Source organism: Copidosoma floridanum, unplaced genomic scaffold, assembly GCF_036245765.1.
Source record: "Copidosoma floridanum isolate Cflo_tuat_1 unplaced genomic scaffold, Cflo_Japanese_pri ptg000021l, whole genome shotgun sequence".
NCBI classification, from domain to species: domain Eukaryota; kingdom Metazoa; phylum Arthropoda; class Insecta; order Hymenoptera; family Encyrtidae; genus Copidosoma; species Copidosoma floridanum.
The window spans coordinates 11,642,484-11,661,459 of record NW_028321898.1 but is presented as its reverse complement, the minus strand read 5'-3'; the positions used below and the strand labels follow the sequence as shown (position 1 = coordinate 11,661,459).

The window sequence follows — 18,976 nt, the reverse complement described above, 5'->3', positions numbered from 1 at the left end:
GCGATTTCTTGCTTGAACAATGGCCACCGCTGCTGCTGCTGCCGCTGCTGCTACCACATATCTCCCCTTGCAGTCACTCTTGGCATAGCAGCTACTGTGTCCTGGTAGTTGCTTTCATATTTTTCTTGTACTTTTTTTTCTGGCACTGCTGTGTATCTGCAGCTTATCTGGTTGTCCAGAAGCCTCCCCTTTTCCTCCTCTTAGTGTATATACAACTCCCAAAAAACAAACTAATTCAGAGAAGCTTTGACTTTATGCTCTTTGTATATACGTTGCATGAGCGAGAGCATTTGAGAACATGGAAGCCATTTTTGCATCGTTACACTCTTTCATTTAATGTACAGCAGCAGTGTTATAGATATAATTAGTTTTAATTTTAATGACATCTACGAACCAATTTTTTATTACTCACGGCTTTGCCCGAGACTCACTGAATGAACCACCGTAGTGGGTTGACATGTAATGTAAAATGTTTTCAGTTAAAAACTTTACATCTATTCTTGATATTTTTCAGAACAAAAAAGATCTTATTAAAAACATTTATGTTGATAATCCATGCAATTTATTTGCCATTACCATTGCCAATTACCAGAACAACAAAGTCCTGGAGCTTAACCTCTCCGTTTCTTATTGCCACAGAATAAGAATATATTTTATCCAACGTATTTGAAAATCTGGAAGAAGTAAGTGATGACTATCATCAGAGTTATAATGGAAAGCTGACCTCTCACGTATTCTTTTACTCCTGTTGCAGATAACTTATTTTTGCAAGTCTTTGAGCTTATTTATTGCTGTGATCGTGATAGCGCAACGGTAGAGTTGCAGCTCCGTCGATCTCCGAGGTTAAGCTTTATTTAGCGTGGTTAGTATTTGGATGGGTAATCGTCTGGTCACCATTTAAGTCTCGCCCTTTCACCTGTGCTCTTGATTCTCAAAGGTCGGTTAACTGTCTCTCTGACACTTCATCTACGTGATTATAGGTGTGATTGAGTTTGTCCAGAAGTTTATATACGTACATAAACACCTGGTCATAACTCAGGTGCACCGATGGCTAATTAGCACTATACTTGTGTAAAAAAAATGCCATGTCTGAGCCTACGGGCCATGATGAATAAAAGAAGGGCTTATTCGTTGCTCTTGTTAATAATTTTTTCTATATAAAAACTATACTTTAACCATCTAGAAAGTGTAAAGAATTAGTATGCAAAACTTCAGCCAGATCAGTTAAGTAGTTTTTATGGTTAGTGGTTACAACAGTATTAGCGACTTTTGGATTCGAATATTAGTAAATTGAAGGTTTTTTCCATACCATATACGCTCAAGAACTATCAAAATTTTTATGAGATATAAGATTTCATGAGATGTGTAATCTCTGAGCGTTGACTACGTGTGCTGATGTGCGTGTCAACCCTTACTAAAGTAAACTACGAAGTTTTGCTCAATAAAGTTACTCTATGAAATTGATTAAGGGAGTAGCTCAGTTAATGTAAAATAACATTGAAAACAATAACCACTTACCCTCTAGCGGTCAAAAGTTGAAACATCCTTTCAGAGCTGTTTTGCAGTTAGTTTTTGTAAGTAGGATAGAAACATTTCTATAAAAGTTATCGTTAATTACAGTAGCCTATGATACATTAAAAGTTGCAATCAAATTTCTTTCAAAGCTTAGGATCAATTGGTTCAGTAGTTTTTAAGATTTTCGAGAACATACAAACAATTGCCGTCTTCTTATATAATAGTACGACTCAAATCATACAGAATTGCATATGTGTTGAGTGGCTTCAATAACAGCAGATGATACTCATAAAATAATTTAAGATGCAGATGATTATACTGTCAAACTTTTTATTTGACAAATAACGTTTCAGTCCGTACAAACAAGTTCCAGGCCCTTATCAGGTTAAATGATTGTGCTAAAGTTGCTTGCTATTTAACTAATGATTACATCTGATGAAAGCCTTGAACTTATTGTGTTGGGGCCGAAACTTTGCTCAATTAATCTAAAGTTTGACAGCAGAATCATCTGCGACAATAATTTCTTAATCTATAGTTGAATATAGACTATGCAACTATGAAATAAAACAAAACAAAAACTGAACTTAAGTGGCTTGAATTATCTACTATAGAATTATGATAGTGACAGCAAGAAACAAAAAATCTGAAAAAATATTTAAGTAATCATCTGGTTCTCGAGAAAAAAATAACGAACTTGGCTGCCTTCATAAAACACTTTCAAAATTATTTAACGTAACAAACAGTGCTATGAGTATTATCTTGCTGATGTGAGTAGCAGAATGTACAAGTTATACTAAAAAACCGTCTTTTAGTTATATAAAACTATACTTACGGTAAAAACTGGCCAAAAACACCATGCAGTCCCTTATTTATAAAAAAAACTTTATAAATAACTAACATCTTTAATTAAAATCATATTTTGTCTATCACCGCTAACAGCTTATGTTTTTGTGTCTGTATGACATAACCTACTAATTTTTGAATTTAGTAAATCGTGATCTTTTAAGCTTATGTACGCAAAGAAAAAGCGTATGGAACTCAAACATCAAATAAACTACCACCGTCTTTACCACTGTCGTTTTTGGCTATCAGCCACTGAGGCAATGACTTTTTTATTTTTGAATTCAGGCATGTAGATTACTTTTCTTAATTCTTGAAAAGTGTAAAATTGAAGATATTTGCACTACTTATTATAAATATTTATTTAAAAAACATCCTTAAACTAAAAAAAAAATGTTAGTTGTTACATTATTTTTTTCTTTTTCATAATTTCTGATAAAATCTTCCAGAGAACATTATTTTACTACTGCTGCATGGATCTCCCCAACAGAGGTGTGTATCACTTGGCTAAATCGTTTCCAAAATCTATCAGTTATCTCGATTTGTAAGAGTCCATTGTGGAAATGCCAGGTGAGTAATACTTACAAAAAATTTATAAGTTTAAAAAAACTTCGGTTTCAAAAATTTAGGAATACTTATGAAAACATCTGCAAATGGTAACTACATGTATGCATTGTGTTTTATTCACGAAAAACTATTTTGAACAAGGCTTATATCGTTTTTGGTGTGCAATGAATAAAACATTAAGCTTTGTTTTTTTACAAAAGGTTTTTTGCACAACATTCTTTAAAATCAATTGTTCTTTAATTGCATTTCACTATTTATGTAAGTTTAATTATATAAAAGTTAGAATTTTTTTTCTCGAATATTTTTTCTAGTAAAGGAAAAATGTTTTAGTGAAAATGTCTATGTACATAAACTATAGTTGAACTAGCTTCACAAAGAGCATAGCTCATTCTTGTAGTAAGAAACCTCAATTATAATAGTGGCAGGAGAAGGCAAATTCATACTTTGAACTTTAAATGCTGAGAATCACAGTATCTGTGTTATTAGTAAGCAATTTAATATACTTCTCAAAAAGCAAAGTAAATTATAATAACATCAACCTATTTTTTGGTTATGAACTCCAACCAGTCATCGTATCACAAGGGTGCTATACGTCTAAAAAAATAAATTCTGATACCAAACCTAGACATTTTTATAAATTCCATAGTAAACAATAAATGGCAACATGCAGTTGGCTGGGAGGTGATGACTTTATATGTAACGCTGTTTTTAAACATTATGATGACTTTTGAGCTAATTTTTTTTATTACTTTGTTGTGCAGTCTAATTTACAAAACAAACGGCCTATATGAAATAATAAGAAGAACAATGGTCAGAAAACAATCATGTTCAGGATAGCTTCATTTCCATTATTATTTCTTTTTAAACTTTAATTTTAGAGTGATTGTCTTGTACCTAAATAATAATAAGTATATTTGTACTTTAGTGCTAAACAACAGTTTATTCAAGGAATTATTGAAGTAGGGAAAAAAATGTATAATAGCTCTTAAAGTGAACAGTTTATCGTATTTAGGAGGAGCTAAAAACTATTGCAATCGCTTAAGATAGATAATGTTGCATGATCCCCAATCGTACATCAGATTTATAATACTCAAAAAAATTTTATATCCGATAAGGTGAATTTTTTTTACATGATTTGACTTTTATAGTTTCTACACAAATACAATAAATGCATGGATGCTAATAATGGTGGCTTACCTAAGCATGGACTTTAAGGTCTCTCAGGCACCTTCTCAACTCGTCCCCTTACACAACCTCTCACTCTTATTCTTTCTCTCTTTCTCTCTCTAGAAAATCTGCCCTTCTGATCTGACATCCACAAGTTTTAACCCAGCGTGGTAGTATTCAGGAACCTTTATCTTAACTAGCATTCTCTTGCTTTTCTTAGCTTACTCTTTTACACTCTTTTACACTCTTTTAATTCCTGTCCACTTTCATTGTCCTAAACTTTTGGCTTGGTTATTGACCTAGGAAAACACAGAAATTTCACACACACCTTCCTTTTCTCCCTCTTTCTTCTCCCTCTCTCTGATAAGTCTACTGATTGGACGTGTTGTTGTGTGCTTTTGTCTTTTATAGTGCCTAGTACACTTTTGATACCTCTCGTGGAGTTTATTCATTTATGAGAATTTTTTCGTTTTTTAAATTATTTTTCTTAATTTATTTATTTAGAAGAATTCAGAAGTCAAGGAAATTACTGAATGAGTGTTTTTACCTGTGAATGTAAAATAATCGTGTACTGTAAATAATGTCATAGGTATAAAAACACCAATTTTTTATCATACATTAGAAGTTCGTAAGAATCCAGCACTCTATGGCAAATCTTAAAGCAAATGCGTGTCATTGGCAAAACTAAGACCACACTCTCAGAATTTTCTTCTACCCAAGAATAAAATAGATTACTACTCCCTAATTACAGAAAATGTACCTTTGCTTATCCCTGCTGACCTATAAGGTACCCTTTTCATACCATTACCTGGTGATTCTAATAAGATTGTTACTTTTAAAGTAGCAGCTGAAACAGATATTCTGAAACAATAACTCTCTTTGAAACAACATTTAAATCAGCAGAAGCCGATGATCTTTCTGTTTTCATAATTAAAATGCTTACACCACAAATCGTTTACCCACTACAGTCTCTTATTAATTATTTTATTAATGTTACACATTACCCTCAATCATGGAAATTGGTGATAATAACACCTATGATAAAAACCAAAGTCCCTTTGTTTCGAGCTGGTATCTGCTCCATAGCCTAGTCACCAGAATGTTTAGAAGTATTGAGACATTGTGTTAGTTTGAATCTGTCATCATTTATTGACAGAATCAGGTTTCTCGACGTATACTATTTTGGTTTTAAGCAACGACGTAGTACACAAACAAAAAAAGTAGCTAGGTTGGCAAATGAAGATATTAGTGCAATTGAGAACTGGGCTAATGACAATGAACTGCCCATTCATCGAGCCCAAGTTGTAGCAATGAATATAGGTAGTCATACTTCTTTCTCGTACTTGGATACTGACGCTACAGAACAGATTAGAGTTATAGATAAGAATATTGGGGTATGAGCCGAAGCTTAATATTTTAAAAGCTTGTTTATGTCATGATCCATCCTGATCAGCTCACATCAACCACATCCCCACAAAAGTTTACTATGCTCAAGGAATATTGTAACAACGTTGTTACTTACTTACATTGGAACTTCGCAAGCATCTCATTAAATTTTTAATAATACCTTAAATGCTGCAGTTTACGATTCTCTCAACAAAAATAACGAACTAAGGCTGTAAATATTGTAAGATACCTGTGTAAGGTTTTTCGTAGATTATATTCCTTTTGATGCTCATGTTTTACACCATCGTCTCAGGCTTCATTGGCTTACACCCAAACGTAACCGTGAATACATAACAGCAGCATTCCTATATACTATAATTACCTATAAAGATTCAGTAGTGATCTCTCATTTTTTTCTCTTTGATCTTGAATGTATTTGCATCATTTAGCTAAATGTTGAAAAAAAATTTTTCACATGGGTAACTACCACATACAAGCTATGTTACAGTCCTTTACCGTCGTCTCAGCCCATTAAATAAATAGTCTTCCTCACCCAGACTTAACTAGTGATGCTTTGCTTCGATATAAAAGTGCTTTTTTCAAGATTTATTGATCTGTAATATTATTAAATGGACTACCACATGGGTACACACTAATGAAGCGTACGATCGTTCTGTATTATAGGTTGTATTGGTTGTATTGTTCATATTGTATTACTTAAAACTAATAATAACTTGTGTAAGCACTGCTTGACTTCACACGACATCCAAGGAATAAAAAAATTAGGTGTACACGTAGTTTCGTATAATTCTGTACGACTGTAAACTAATTTAACAGATAAACAGTGATTGATTAATAACTAGGAAATATCCTATATTGTTAACAGTAGTCCGTCTACATTGTAACCCTTACGTTTTATTTGATTACTTTTTTTTCAGAGCTATGTTTTATCACTAATTTTTGTAGCTCTAAAATTCTTTCATTATTGCATTAATCTCCATGTCTTAAAAAAAATGTAATAATGTAATGCAATGTCATCATCTACATTCCTGCAATGTAATAATGTAAACTGGCCAGATTGCATATCACCCTATAGCCCAATAAATAAGTCTAATGCCGTTTAATTGCGTCATATGCAGCGTCTCGTAGATCTCAATGTCCTTTTTCATTTCGTATGAATCACAAGGTCATTTTGATGGGTTATGGCTTATAGTTCTCTGACACATAATATTACTCATAATAACTCTCTATCTTTAAAACTGTACCCTGAGGGTATAGAATTAAGCAAAGTTAATAACAATTTGCATATTCTTTCTATAACTTAATCAGGGCTTTAATCTGACAAACATATCAAAAAGTTTCATATCTATAGGCTATTGTTTGTTACGATTTGACAGGATTAGAGAGTTTGGTTAAGAAATCATTACTTACATACATTATTCCATACCTTGCAGTGAGGTTGTTCATTCTACTTAGAACAAGGTTTCTTCGTTGCAACTTGAGTACATGCTATGAAGCTTAATATTTGGCGTAAAATAGTACTGTGAAATTGTGTACAATCCACTATAGTTTTATTGTTTGTTAAATGTTGAGGAGTCAGTCTTAAATTTTGTGGTACATATTAAATCCTTGATTTAACTAGAAAATTAACCTCAATCGATCAAGGTTTTATACGCTGTGTACAAAACTTAGTGCCGTTCTGACCACTCTCTGTCCTTACAATCCGATTACGATTGTTCCTTTTGATCTAACGTTTTGTACTGAATTTTCTGCAAACACGATTTTTTATGCACCCACAAGTATTCTGGAGTTAATTGATTTTAAAAGACAATTTTATGCTCCTTGAATATTAAATCATAGTGTACTGATAATCCAAATCTGTTACTTGGTCTCTGATTTTGTAATTCAGTACACTTTTGATTTTAGGTAAGTTATCTCATAGTTTGAGCCATAACGACTTTGTACGTGATCTAAGAGCTATCAACTAGGGCCCATGAACCTGTTATGTTGATGTTAAGTCTAAAGTTGAGTTCTTCACTTCATCAACACAATTTTTTTTTATTCACGGATGCCGTCTTTGCCCTTGCCCTCCACAATAATGATTAGAGCTCTTATTCAGGCTAATAATCAAGCATTACATATTGATATCACTATGTTCAAATAGTTACGTAGCAGAGTTAAGATTTCGTAGAGTTATACTTTTTACGCGTTAAATAGGTTAATCTCACAAATTGTAAGTCTCCAGATAATACTTGGAAATGTATTGGTGACAATAGTGGATTTCCTGAATCTAACGTTGATTGATACCGATTGTTTATTGCTAATGTGCTTACTAATTATTTGATAAGTGTCATTTTCCCTTATTTCGTCCCAGCACCTTTTATAGTTTCCACACCATCCAAAGATAGTTTCTGATTAAGCCATGTGATCGAATGGGATGTACACGAAGCTCTTTTTCGTAACAAATTGCATGCAGTAGTGTTAATAACATCAAGATAAAAATCTAAGAGGTTACGATACCAATTATTTTTCCTACACTGCTGAACATTAAAAATTGCTCATTCAAATTCAGTGAGTCTTCCTCTGCATGAATAAGGTCATTAGCTGTCCTGGTACCTAAGCAGAGGTTGCTTTCTAAAGCCTGTCATCTCAGACCTATAAGCCTGCCTTGTACCCCTTCTCAACTATTAGAACCAGTGATACCTAGATAGATTATATCTTATACTGATTTTAGTTTTCTCCCATGTTCTAAACAGTCAGATTTATATGAGCACTGTAGAGTGGAGCTTGTGTTAATAAATATAGTAACCAAAATCAGAATGGCCATTGACTCAGGTAAAGTAATGCTTAGTTATTTGAACTTCTAAGGTGCTTATCCTATTGTTAATTTCAGCATAGTGCTGAGTAAATTTTTTCTGGTTGGATTTTGTAAGTATGCTTGCAATTGGGTAAGATTATCTTTTTCTGATAGATCGCAGGTGGTTAGGTGAGCTGATAGTGCAATGTTAAAGTTGCTCGATCAAATGACTATTTTCCCTTAAGAGAGCTTGTGATGACTATAATTGCTTACATTTTCTATTTGTAATTACTCATTAGTACTTTCAAACTGTAGCTCCCACTTAGATGCCAATGAGTAGATCATAATTTGTTCTGTCCCTGTTAATTAGGCTTAGCACACTGTAAACGTTAAGAGTACTGATCACTGTCACTTACTGGAAGTGTTCAGTATTTAAAGTTTTATTGTAAAAAGAACTTTAACCAGAACTATCTAGTTCACTTCCTATGGAAATATTGTTCAACTCAGTTAAAAAAAAAAAAAAATCCTACAATCCAACAAACTAGTATTCTTGATTCTAAAAAATCATGTTCAATAATTATTCAGTTAGAATGGGAATTGTGCTAACAGCACTCTAGTAAATACATACGAATTTTAAATGAGAATTTCATATAACAATCAAAGTACAAAAGTACTGGATTCAAGTAAATTTTATACTTAAGTAATTCCAAGTACATGTTTTCCAGAAAAACAAGTAAATACATAACTTGTACAGACAAATATCATTTCACTTCAGTGTCATTTGTTATAGAGTTTTAGTAAATATTTCATTATAAATATCTCCTTCTTTACACTTTCTCCTTTGACATCACTCCTAACATGATAAAATAACACACTAGGTGGTTTTGGAGCATAACTGTTTTTGTTATTTAACAGTTAATATTTCAGTATTATTCTAATGATCTCTTCATGGCCTTTTTAAATCTTATGGTATTGTTGAGGTACATAAGCTTGACCTTCTTGCCAGATTAATTGTCTTCTTAATTAATTCTTCCCCTTACGAAATAGACAAATGATTTTTTTTTTGTTTTTAAAAAAGTTTATAAACATATTTTATGATTTTATTAAGAATTAATGCAAAATCAGTGATATGGTTAAGATCATAGTAGTTCCAGATGATTTCTCGTTTTAATCCTTTAATGTTATTTCACTACACTTTAACTGCCCTTTTTTATAAACAAAAATTTAACTTCCCCAGAAAATTGGCAACTTTGTTTTTCTTTTAATTATAAATAAGACCAAGTGACTTAAAAGTATTAATTGTTTACTCAATTTTTATTATTTTTCTTGTAACAGCCATACATATAGATAATTATGTGGAACTTCTAAGGGAAGTTGTAGTTCTTAATGGTTTGCTGAGATTATTTTAGAGTCACTAGAAACTTCAGTTTTAATAAACTGCAAAGATACAGTTTCTCTCTACTTTCGATGTGTAGACGATTGCTTATTATTTATAAAAACTGATTAAATAAATAAAATTTTAAATGTTTTCAATAGCTTTAACAAGTTTGTCCAGTTCATAGTTAAAAGAGAAGTCTAAAATTTCATTTCCTTCTTTTACATTTTAATAACACGTATCCCAGTTTCAGTTAGTACCATAAATCTTCACAAAAAACCTTTATATTTTGGTAAAATTCTTAGTTTTTGTTTTACACAATCCTATATGCCAAAAGATAGCAATTATTCTCCTACTTATTGAAAAATCTTTTAAGTTAGTGAGCTCTTCCTACGGATCGAAAGACATTATGACCGCTTGAGAAATTCTAGTTAAAAATGCATACCCTGCTTTCTTTATTAAAAGATACATGAACGGAAGAAGATATATCTATCTCAGTAGGCAGTTCAAGAGTTTTCGGGAGCCACACAACTTGAATAATGAAGATTACAACACAAGATTCTACTCTGGTTTTATTGAAGAATTGAACTCTCGAGACCATTTTTTTCTTGTCGTTTCATATTTTTAACCAATTAAAAAAAGATTACATAGTACCTTGTCTGGATACAATTTGAGAGTCATTTTTTCCAGTTCGAGTAAGTTGACAACATCATTAGGTTTGGCAACGACAGGACTGATAAGTTGCAAAAGAGTTACATCGTGTACATGATCTCATGTAAATGTGGTGCTCAATGTGCAAGTCAAACTAAACGACTCTCAATTGTGGGTCTTCTTAAGCATAAGCGTTATATAAGACTTAAGCATAACACATCTGCGTTGTATGAACAATTTTTACGATGTACACAGAATTTTGACATTGAAAGTGCAGTGATTCTCGATCAGGAGCCAAACTTATATAAGTAAGAATCCTCTGAAATGATCATTATTACTCTTATCAATAATTGTATTGATAGACAGTTCGATACAACAATAATTAACGCTTATAATAATTTTCTTTTTTCTGATATTTTTTATACAGCCATTTGATATTTTAGCATTATTACCACCTTTTCTTGATCTTTGTATTCAGGCCCGTTCCAGAAAGTCACAACCTCCCTTAATGTTTTTTCAGGTTGTGATGTGTACCTTTATTGTTCTTCTTTGATTTGCCTGGTTTAACCTCTCCATGCCACACGAAGAGGCTTTTTTACTTATTTTTAATTATTGACTGTTATGTTTTTTTTTCGTAATTTCTTATTGATAATGCTATAAGCCTTCAACAATGTATAATTTTTAAGAGCGCAAGACAGTCCAAATGGCTTGTTGTCCCAATTTTCTTATGGTAAACAATATTATGGTAAATATTTAGATTTCTTTATCGTTTTAATGTCATACTTACACTTAACTACATACTTAAATATGCAAATATTTTTTATTCTGTTTTAAATCCTTAGTTCAATCCTGAAAAAATCATTAGAATAGCGGCAAAATTTTAATTGTTGAACAATATTAATAGCTATGCTCCAAAGCTGTCCAGAGTGTTATTTCATCATGTTTGTGAATATTTGCTTGAATCAAGTAAGCTGAAATTTTTTCGGACTTATAAAAAAAAGCTATACAATTTAAGAAAGTATTTTTTTACATGAAGGCAATATGTGCTAGAGTAAAAAACGAAAATAACAAGATCCTTGACATTACTTTTGAGGAAAGTATTTCTTACTTGAAGTAAACTTCATACTTAAATAGTTGCAAGTTAACATTTTTGAGAAACAAATACACACACAGCTAAGTTAGTAAAATACTGTTCGACTGTAATATTATATGCCGTACAAACTAAGTAAATATTCTCCTAATTTAAGAAAATATATATATTTTTTGACACATAGAAGAAAGCAAAAAATCATATTCTTACATGAACAAAATATTTGCTTGTATTAATATCAAGAATAACGAAATCAAACACACGATTTATAAAAAACCTTTTTTTTTTTTTTTTTTCAAGAAAATTAATAAATTTTTGGATATGTAAAAAAACTATAAGAGTAAGAAAATTCTTTTCTCTCATCAAGAAAATATTCACTACTGTTTAAAACTAAACTGACGGGATCAAATACGCTACTCCAAAAAAAAAGCTTTTCTACTTAAATAGTTCTTAAAAGAATATTTCTTAGAAACAAAAACATACATAACATGCTTAAGTAAGTATTCTTTACATTTTATTTTATGTGTTCGCAAAGTTTAGTCAATGTTTCTCTGACTCAAGAAAATACACATATTTTTTGGACTTGTAAGAAAAGGGCAAAACAAATGAGGAAAGTATTTTTTTCAAGTATAATCAAGGACAAATTTGCACATGATAACAGCAAAAATGACAGAATCAAATACACTACTCTTGAAAAAATGTCTTTACTTCAAGTAAAATGCAACCTTGCATAGTTCTAAGAATATATTTTCTAGAAATAAGTAAAATCATGACTTGTTAAAGAAAATCTCGTGCATATGTAATATTATATGCTATACAAAAAGAGTAAATATTTTCTGAATTCAAGAAAATCCATGAATTTAAAAAAAAAGCAAGAAAAAGATACCATAATCAAAAAACCGTTTTTTAAATAAGAAAAATACTTTCTTATGTTAAAATTGAAGATAATGTAATTAAATAAAGTTAAAAATACACCCATCATAAGAAAAAACGTTTCTTACTTAAAACAATAGCATACTTGAATTGTTCCTAATAAATTTGTCGAAAAACAAGAACATACACAACTTAACTTGTTAAATATAATATTTTTTGCCTTTTATTTGCTTATGCCCTTCCATTTACTTCATACTAATTAAATAAGAACTTAGGCTTCGTATGATAAATTGATGTGAATTTTTAAGAAAATATCTTATAAAAAAATGGCAAAATCAAAGTTACGGAATCGCAAAACAGGATGAATCATATCTTATAATTCAATTATTTACTTTTTTCGAAAAAATCGCAACTTTAAAGCTTGACTTATAATGTTTAAGTAAACCTCTGAGTAATGTGGTGTATAAATCTCAATTTTTGACTCAGGTCATTCTTACTCAGATGATGCAACGTTGGACTACTATGCCACAGGTTTAGCTTTGAGACTCCACAGCTACAATTTTTCTTAGCTTTCTTCTGTTACAGGTCTTCTATTAAATCTTTATAATAATAATTTCACTTTCATAATTTATGTAAGTAATGATAAATGTAAAAATATAGTCTATAGTCGTTTACATAAATAACTTAATGACTTTTTACTGAATACAAAATTCAAGTACAAGTGCCCATGAAGTACCTATCAATTGTAAGTCAAGTGCTCATCAGATAACCATCAAGTGCCTGTCAAGTACCCAATAAGTACCTGCTAAGTGATGCAAAGTTCCCGTGAGATAACAGCCAAATGACCATCGAGTGCTAGCTGAATGGTATTGTAGCTCTGTGGTGCTGTTTTATTGGGGCCCACAGTTTAACTTAAGTAAAGTTTCATCAAAGCACTTGTATATCTTGATGCTTCTTTAAGGTTCAGTTATCTGCGCCTTTAATTATAAGTATGAGATAGAGTAAAGTTTTGTTAAGTTGTCTTATAAGATAGTGACAATAGAAATCTTTAGTTGCTCTGATTGCATAATTATCAATGGTAAACGTTTTTGTAGCGTATAAACTAGTAATAGTTGTCAGTTATTCGACACAAAGTAAATATTAGAATGTTAAATGGTATTGTGCTTTGTTTGATTATATAATTAAGTATCTTACAGTAACAAAGTATTCTTAACTGTGATTGTAGTGAGTATCAGTAATTTCGTGCTTTGCAACATTTAAGTGCCACCTCTTGGATGCTAGAGCCATAGTTCAGCACTACTTACGAACAAATAGCTCGTTACTATGTAGTTGTTAAGTTACACTAAATCAAACTCTGTGTTAGTCTACGTTACTTAAAACTCGTTACAAGTGGGCCCAACTTGTTACAATGTGTGGAAAGGTGGTGCACATTGCCTCACGTCGAGCGCCAAATCGTTATGAGCGGGCTTTTGGGGGTAGATGGCTAAGAACAGCGAAGGAGAGTCAGAGTGGGTGATAATTCTCTCCAAGGGTATTGAATAGGCCGTAGAGATGAATCAACGGTGAGAACCCTGGATTAGAGACTTGCGTTATTTTGTTAATATTATTAATCAACAAAACAGTCAGTGAGTGCCCCTGTTTGTGTGATGATTGGTGCTTGAATTATTTTAGTTATTTTATTAATTAACAAAGCGACCAGAAAGCCTTTGGGTTTGTGTGGTAATTGGTGCTTGCGATATTTCGTTCATCTTATTAATTAAGAAGGCAACCAGTGAGCGCCAAGGGTTCAATGGTGATTGATGCTTGATGATTGGTGCTTGCGTTATTTTTTTAATTTTATTTATAAAAAAAGTGACCAATAAACGCCCCAGTTTGTGTGGTGATTGGCTCTTGTGTTATTATTTTATTTATTATAAATAAGGTAAACGAAGAGTCAGCTCCCCAGGTTGTACGCTAATTGGCGCTCATGTTATTAATTAAGAAAGCGACCAATAAGTTTCTCAGTTTGTGTGCTAGTTGGCACTTGTTTAATTGTTTATTTTATTATAAATTAGGTAAGTGCCAAGTTAGTGCCCCAGGTTGTGCGCCGATTGGCGCTTGCATTATTTTCTTTAGTTTATTAATGAATAAAGTGATCAATAAGCACCCCAGATTGTGCGGTGATTGGCGCTTATGTTATGATTGAATTTATTACAAATTAAGTAAGCAGCCAGTAAGCACTTCTGATTGTGCAGTGATTAGCACTTGCATTATTTTGCTTACTTTATTAATAACTTAAGTGACCAGTAAGCACCCTGGGTTGTGTGATAATTGGCGTTTGCGTTTTCCTATTAACAAATGAAGCAACTCTTCAGCTTCCTGGGTTATATGGTAATTGGCGTCTGCGTTTTTTTACTAATTAATAAAGCAACCAGTAAAGGCTCCAGGTTGTTGAGTGATTGGCGTTAGCATTATTCTATTAATTCACCAAGCCATCAGTAAGTGCCCTACGTTGTGTGATAATTTGCGCTTGCGTTATTTAATTTAGTTCATTGATAAATAAAGTCACAGTAAACGCTTTGGGTTAAGTGGTGATTGGCGCTTGCGTTATTTCATATATTTTTTTGGTAAATAATGCGCCCAGTAAGTGCCCCGGATTATGTGGTGATTAGCACTTGTATCTTCTTATTAAGAAACAAAGCAACCAGTAAACGCTTTAGGTTGTGTGCTGATTGGCGCTTGCATTATTTTATTTAGTTTATTAACAAATAAAGTAGCCAGTAAGCACTCAAGGTGGTAAGGTGATTGGCGATTGCGTTTTTTTAGAACGAAGTTCTTTATATGACGTGCTTGGAGGACTGAAATTTTTAACACGACATATTTCATTAAAACAAAAATGGCTTACTGGTTGTTTCTTTTTCCTTGGAAAAAAGAATGAAAAAAAAAAAAAAAATTAATTAGCATTAATATAGTTTTGTAGATAAAATCGCATATGATGCATAAAATATCGACCGATATTTTTATTTAACCTAAGCTTTTTTACAATAAAATAATGCTAACTGTTTACTGTTATAAATAAATTTTTTGATAAATTAACAAATTATCAAAATAAACGTACACAATAAAGTTGCAGAACGTATGAATTTAAGATAATTTTAATAAATATATATGTGTATATCAAGTAACGTATCGTTTTCATGGTTTTTAAGGCCACTTACTTCAAATTTGATAAACAAATTATGGCAAAATATTAAATGTTATTATAAAATTAATTAATCAAATCAATGAATACATTGTAAAGAGTTAATCTATATATATATATATATATATATATATATATATATATATATGTGATTGTGCCGTAATTTGGTTACATTGACTTGAAAAATTTTTTAAAAAGAAGTTGTATGAAAAAAAATTTTTTTCATAATATTTCTACTGTACATAACATCAGTATTAAACGTTTAAGGCAATGCAACTATAAAATTCACTGGTCAAAACTTATACGAAATTTTATAAACGTCAGCTTTCATCGACTTTCGAAAAATTGTGTCACTTTCTACCACGTGTAACTAAGCTTTTTTAACAGTTTGAGTGTTTTGACTGGGCTCCAATAAAAGCTGGGATCAAAACCTATTAATTTAAAAAAAAATTTGTTTGATTTTGTGCGTCCATTCAAAAGTTACAGCTGTTTTAAGTCTAACGTGAATATCGCTAGTAATGAGATTTTTGCTAAAATTCAGTATTTTTCATAAAATCAATGTTTTTAATTTCATTTAAGCCCAGATCAAGCCACCTAATGAAGTGTTTCACTTAGCTACCCATGTTGAGAGCAGCACCGCTGTCTTTACATTTATGTAGCGGAAAAGGGCCAATTGAATAAAACCCTGAGATATGTGCCTCGTCTTTAAGCCCAACAGTGATAAAAAAAAAGTTTGGCTTGGATTAATTGCTCTAAAAGGAAAAAAATGGCACTTTAAGGTGAGGTAGGGTCAGAATGGAAAAGTTCGGAATCGAATTTACAATGTTTGCAGTGCTCGTACGACTCATAGACGTATTAAAATGACTTGTCCACCCATACTTTATTTACTAGCCTCAAATGCAATAAGAAACTGAAGTTTGCGTATCTGCACATGCACACCGAGTAATTGTTCCATGGGGGCTTGGAATGGAATGAAATGTTTGTACGTGCAAAATACGCAAAAAAAAGAGCTTGGCTATTCGAGAGGTAACAACTGCAGGTACTACTGTCAGATGGATTTATTCATTTTAGTCCTTTACTTTGGAAAGTGATCATTGGTTAGCATTTTAAATCCAAAAAGTTGCTAGTTTGAACTGATTTTTGTTAAAACCGCGATTATAGTGCAAATATGCGGACAAAATTTATACAGTGAAAACTCACTCGTCTTTGTCGATTTTTGGTGTGACTAAGGTACAAACCTAATTATTACTACCTAGAGTATATAATATTCACACGTCCAAGTAGCATATAAGCCTTATTGTTTACTGGTAAAAGCTTTCATGAGTAAAATTGAGTTGCAGTCATGGGTTGGAATGGAAAATTTTACTCTAAATGATCGATTACCTCAACGATGAATATATTGGTATCAGATAATTTGTTAAGTAAAGTCGACAGCATTAAACACAATCAAACGTTTTTAAAGTTTAGGATTTTATTACGGCACGTGAGAATAAATATTGGACACGATCTGATCAAGTTACAGCAGAATCACCCATATATATCGAGTTCATTATAATTTCAATGGTTTTTGAGGTCACTCACTTTGAACTTGATAAGCAAGTAACGGCAGTGTCATTAAATAATTACGTAAGGAATTTTTTGTATATTACATATACTTATAAATACATATATATATAGTTTCATGTGGTTTTAATGGTTTTCGAGAGTCCTTCTTCTTAATTTGATAAGCAGTTTAGGGCAAAATGTCAAAAAATGATTGTGTAAATAATTGTATATATATATATATGTACACAAAGAAATTATTTACACAATTATTTTTTGACATTATATATATATACTATGTGAAATGTATTTCGAATAGTTTTCGAATGCCTGCTTAAAGTTTGTTTTAGCTCTCACATGGTGGCGTCAGCTGTCATCAATTATGAACTATGGCAACAACAGGCTTCTCAAGACATGTCTACCTTATCTGATAGTCGTCTTTGTAAAGAGAAGCGATTTTAAGTGCTACGTAGAAAGCACGTGTGTTTATTCTGAGGTTTATTTATTTCGTGTTGCAACGTGTCAATGACTTGAGTCTCAATATTTTGTGATAGTGATTTTCTGTAGGTGCAAAGTTCGTTTTAATGCTCAGTTTGTACGTGTAAGCAATAACTACATTAATAGCTTAAGAATCTGTTTGTTCTTTTAATTTAGTTGAAATGGGTTTAAGTCCTTTAAAATCCAAATCGAAAAACTCAAAGGAATTGACAAAAAAATAATTGCTCAAATCTCCTCGTAACGTTGAACAAAGTTTTAATCCTCTTAAAGTACATAAGTATGCCCCATCACAAACAAGTCCATATTTTGCCACCCCAAACTAGAATTTAAGTGTTCCTTAAATTAATCAAAGCGTAAGAGGAAACACGAGTCCATTTTTTGATTTAAAAACATCAATTCAAAACAAATTAAATTCTGACTCTTTGTATAAATTGTTGAAGCTTTATCAAAGAATACAGGAAATTTTTGAGGAAAACGAAAATTGGCAACAAAACCAACAGCAAAATCAGCAAAAAAATCAACAGCAAAATGAGCAACAAAGAGCAGTAATATGTCACAACAAAAAGAGTAAGGGAACATAGAGAACAACGTATGTTTCAAGTAATCTCACAGAAATCTTGTGATGATGAGCATAAAACTAGAAGCAAATATTTCACAGAAAAACAAAAGATATATGCTTCTTTAAATAAATTGGAGGAAGAACATACCGACATACTGCTATCACAATTACGTATGCATGCATTACAATTGTCAAATTTACGAAAACGTACGTTTTCTGATGAGAAATCCGACCAGTAAGTTGTACTTATGTACAAAAATTTTTTAAGTACTTTTTAATAATGTACTTTTTTACTTTTGTAGGTTAAATTACAAAAGCTCAATATTGTTAAAGATATAGAAAAAAAAGCTTAAATTACCAAAACCTATGTCTCAACTAAACGCTGCATTATCTTCACAGAGTTATGATCTTCAAAGGTATTACACGTTATTCTCTTTTTACTCAAAGTCAACAACAATTAAATCTTTTGTCTTTGTAACGAAGTTGAAATTAATTTTTCGACATAATAAAATTTCAATTTGTATTAATTTTTATTTCTAAATTTACATTATACCAATATTTTTCAAGAAGTGTTTTTTTTCTTTTTTTTTTTTTTTTAGAGAAAAAAAAACAAGTAATCAGGAGCCAAGACGAAACATACGCACAAATTTACACACGAATGCCTCGTCACATGATAATCCATGGTCGATACAGGAGTTGGTCTATACACCAATAGAATTTAATTCCCTGTGTAAAGATCGTAGTACATGTGCTCAACCAGATCTTATTTTTAATTATAACAGAGATATTCCATCTGAGCCAGCTGTAAATTTTTTGTTCTATTGTTTTTTTAAACTTTTAAATCTTACAATTACACCTTTACAACTGAGACGGCTACTGAAACAATTACCGTTTTTGCGTTTATGTTTAGATCCCAAAAGTGTAAATGAGATACT

The 18,976-nt window shown here is 31.6% G+C and overlaps 1 protein-coding gene across 1 annotated transcript in view; it reads left to right on the top strand.

Annotated features, from left to right (window-relative positions):
- Positions 1–18,976, top strand: part of Dpp10 (Dipeptidyl peptidase 10) — a 1,604,019-nt gene that overhangs the window by 768,637 nt on the left and 816,406 nt on the right. Inside the window, exon 8 of the mRNA XM_089594726.1 lies at positions 2,805–2,925. Coding sequence (XP_089450852.1) covers positions 2,805–2,925 — 121 coding nt within the window. The remainder of the gene's footprint in view (positions 1–2,804; positions 2,926–18,976) is intronic.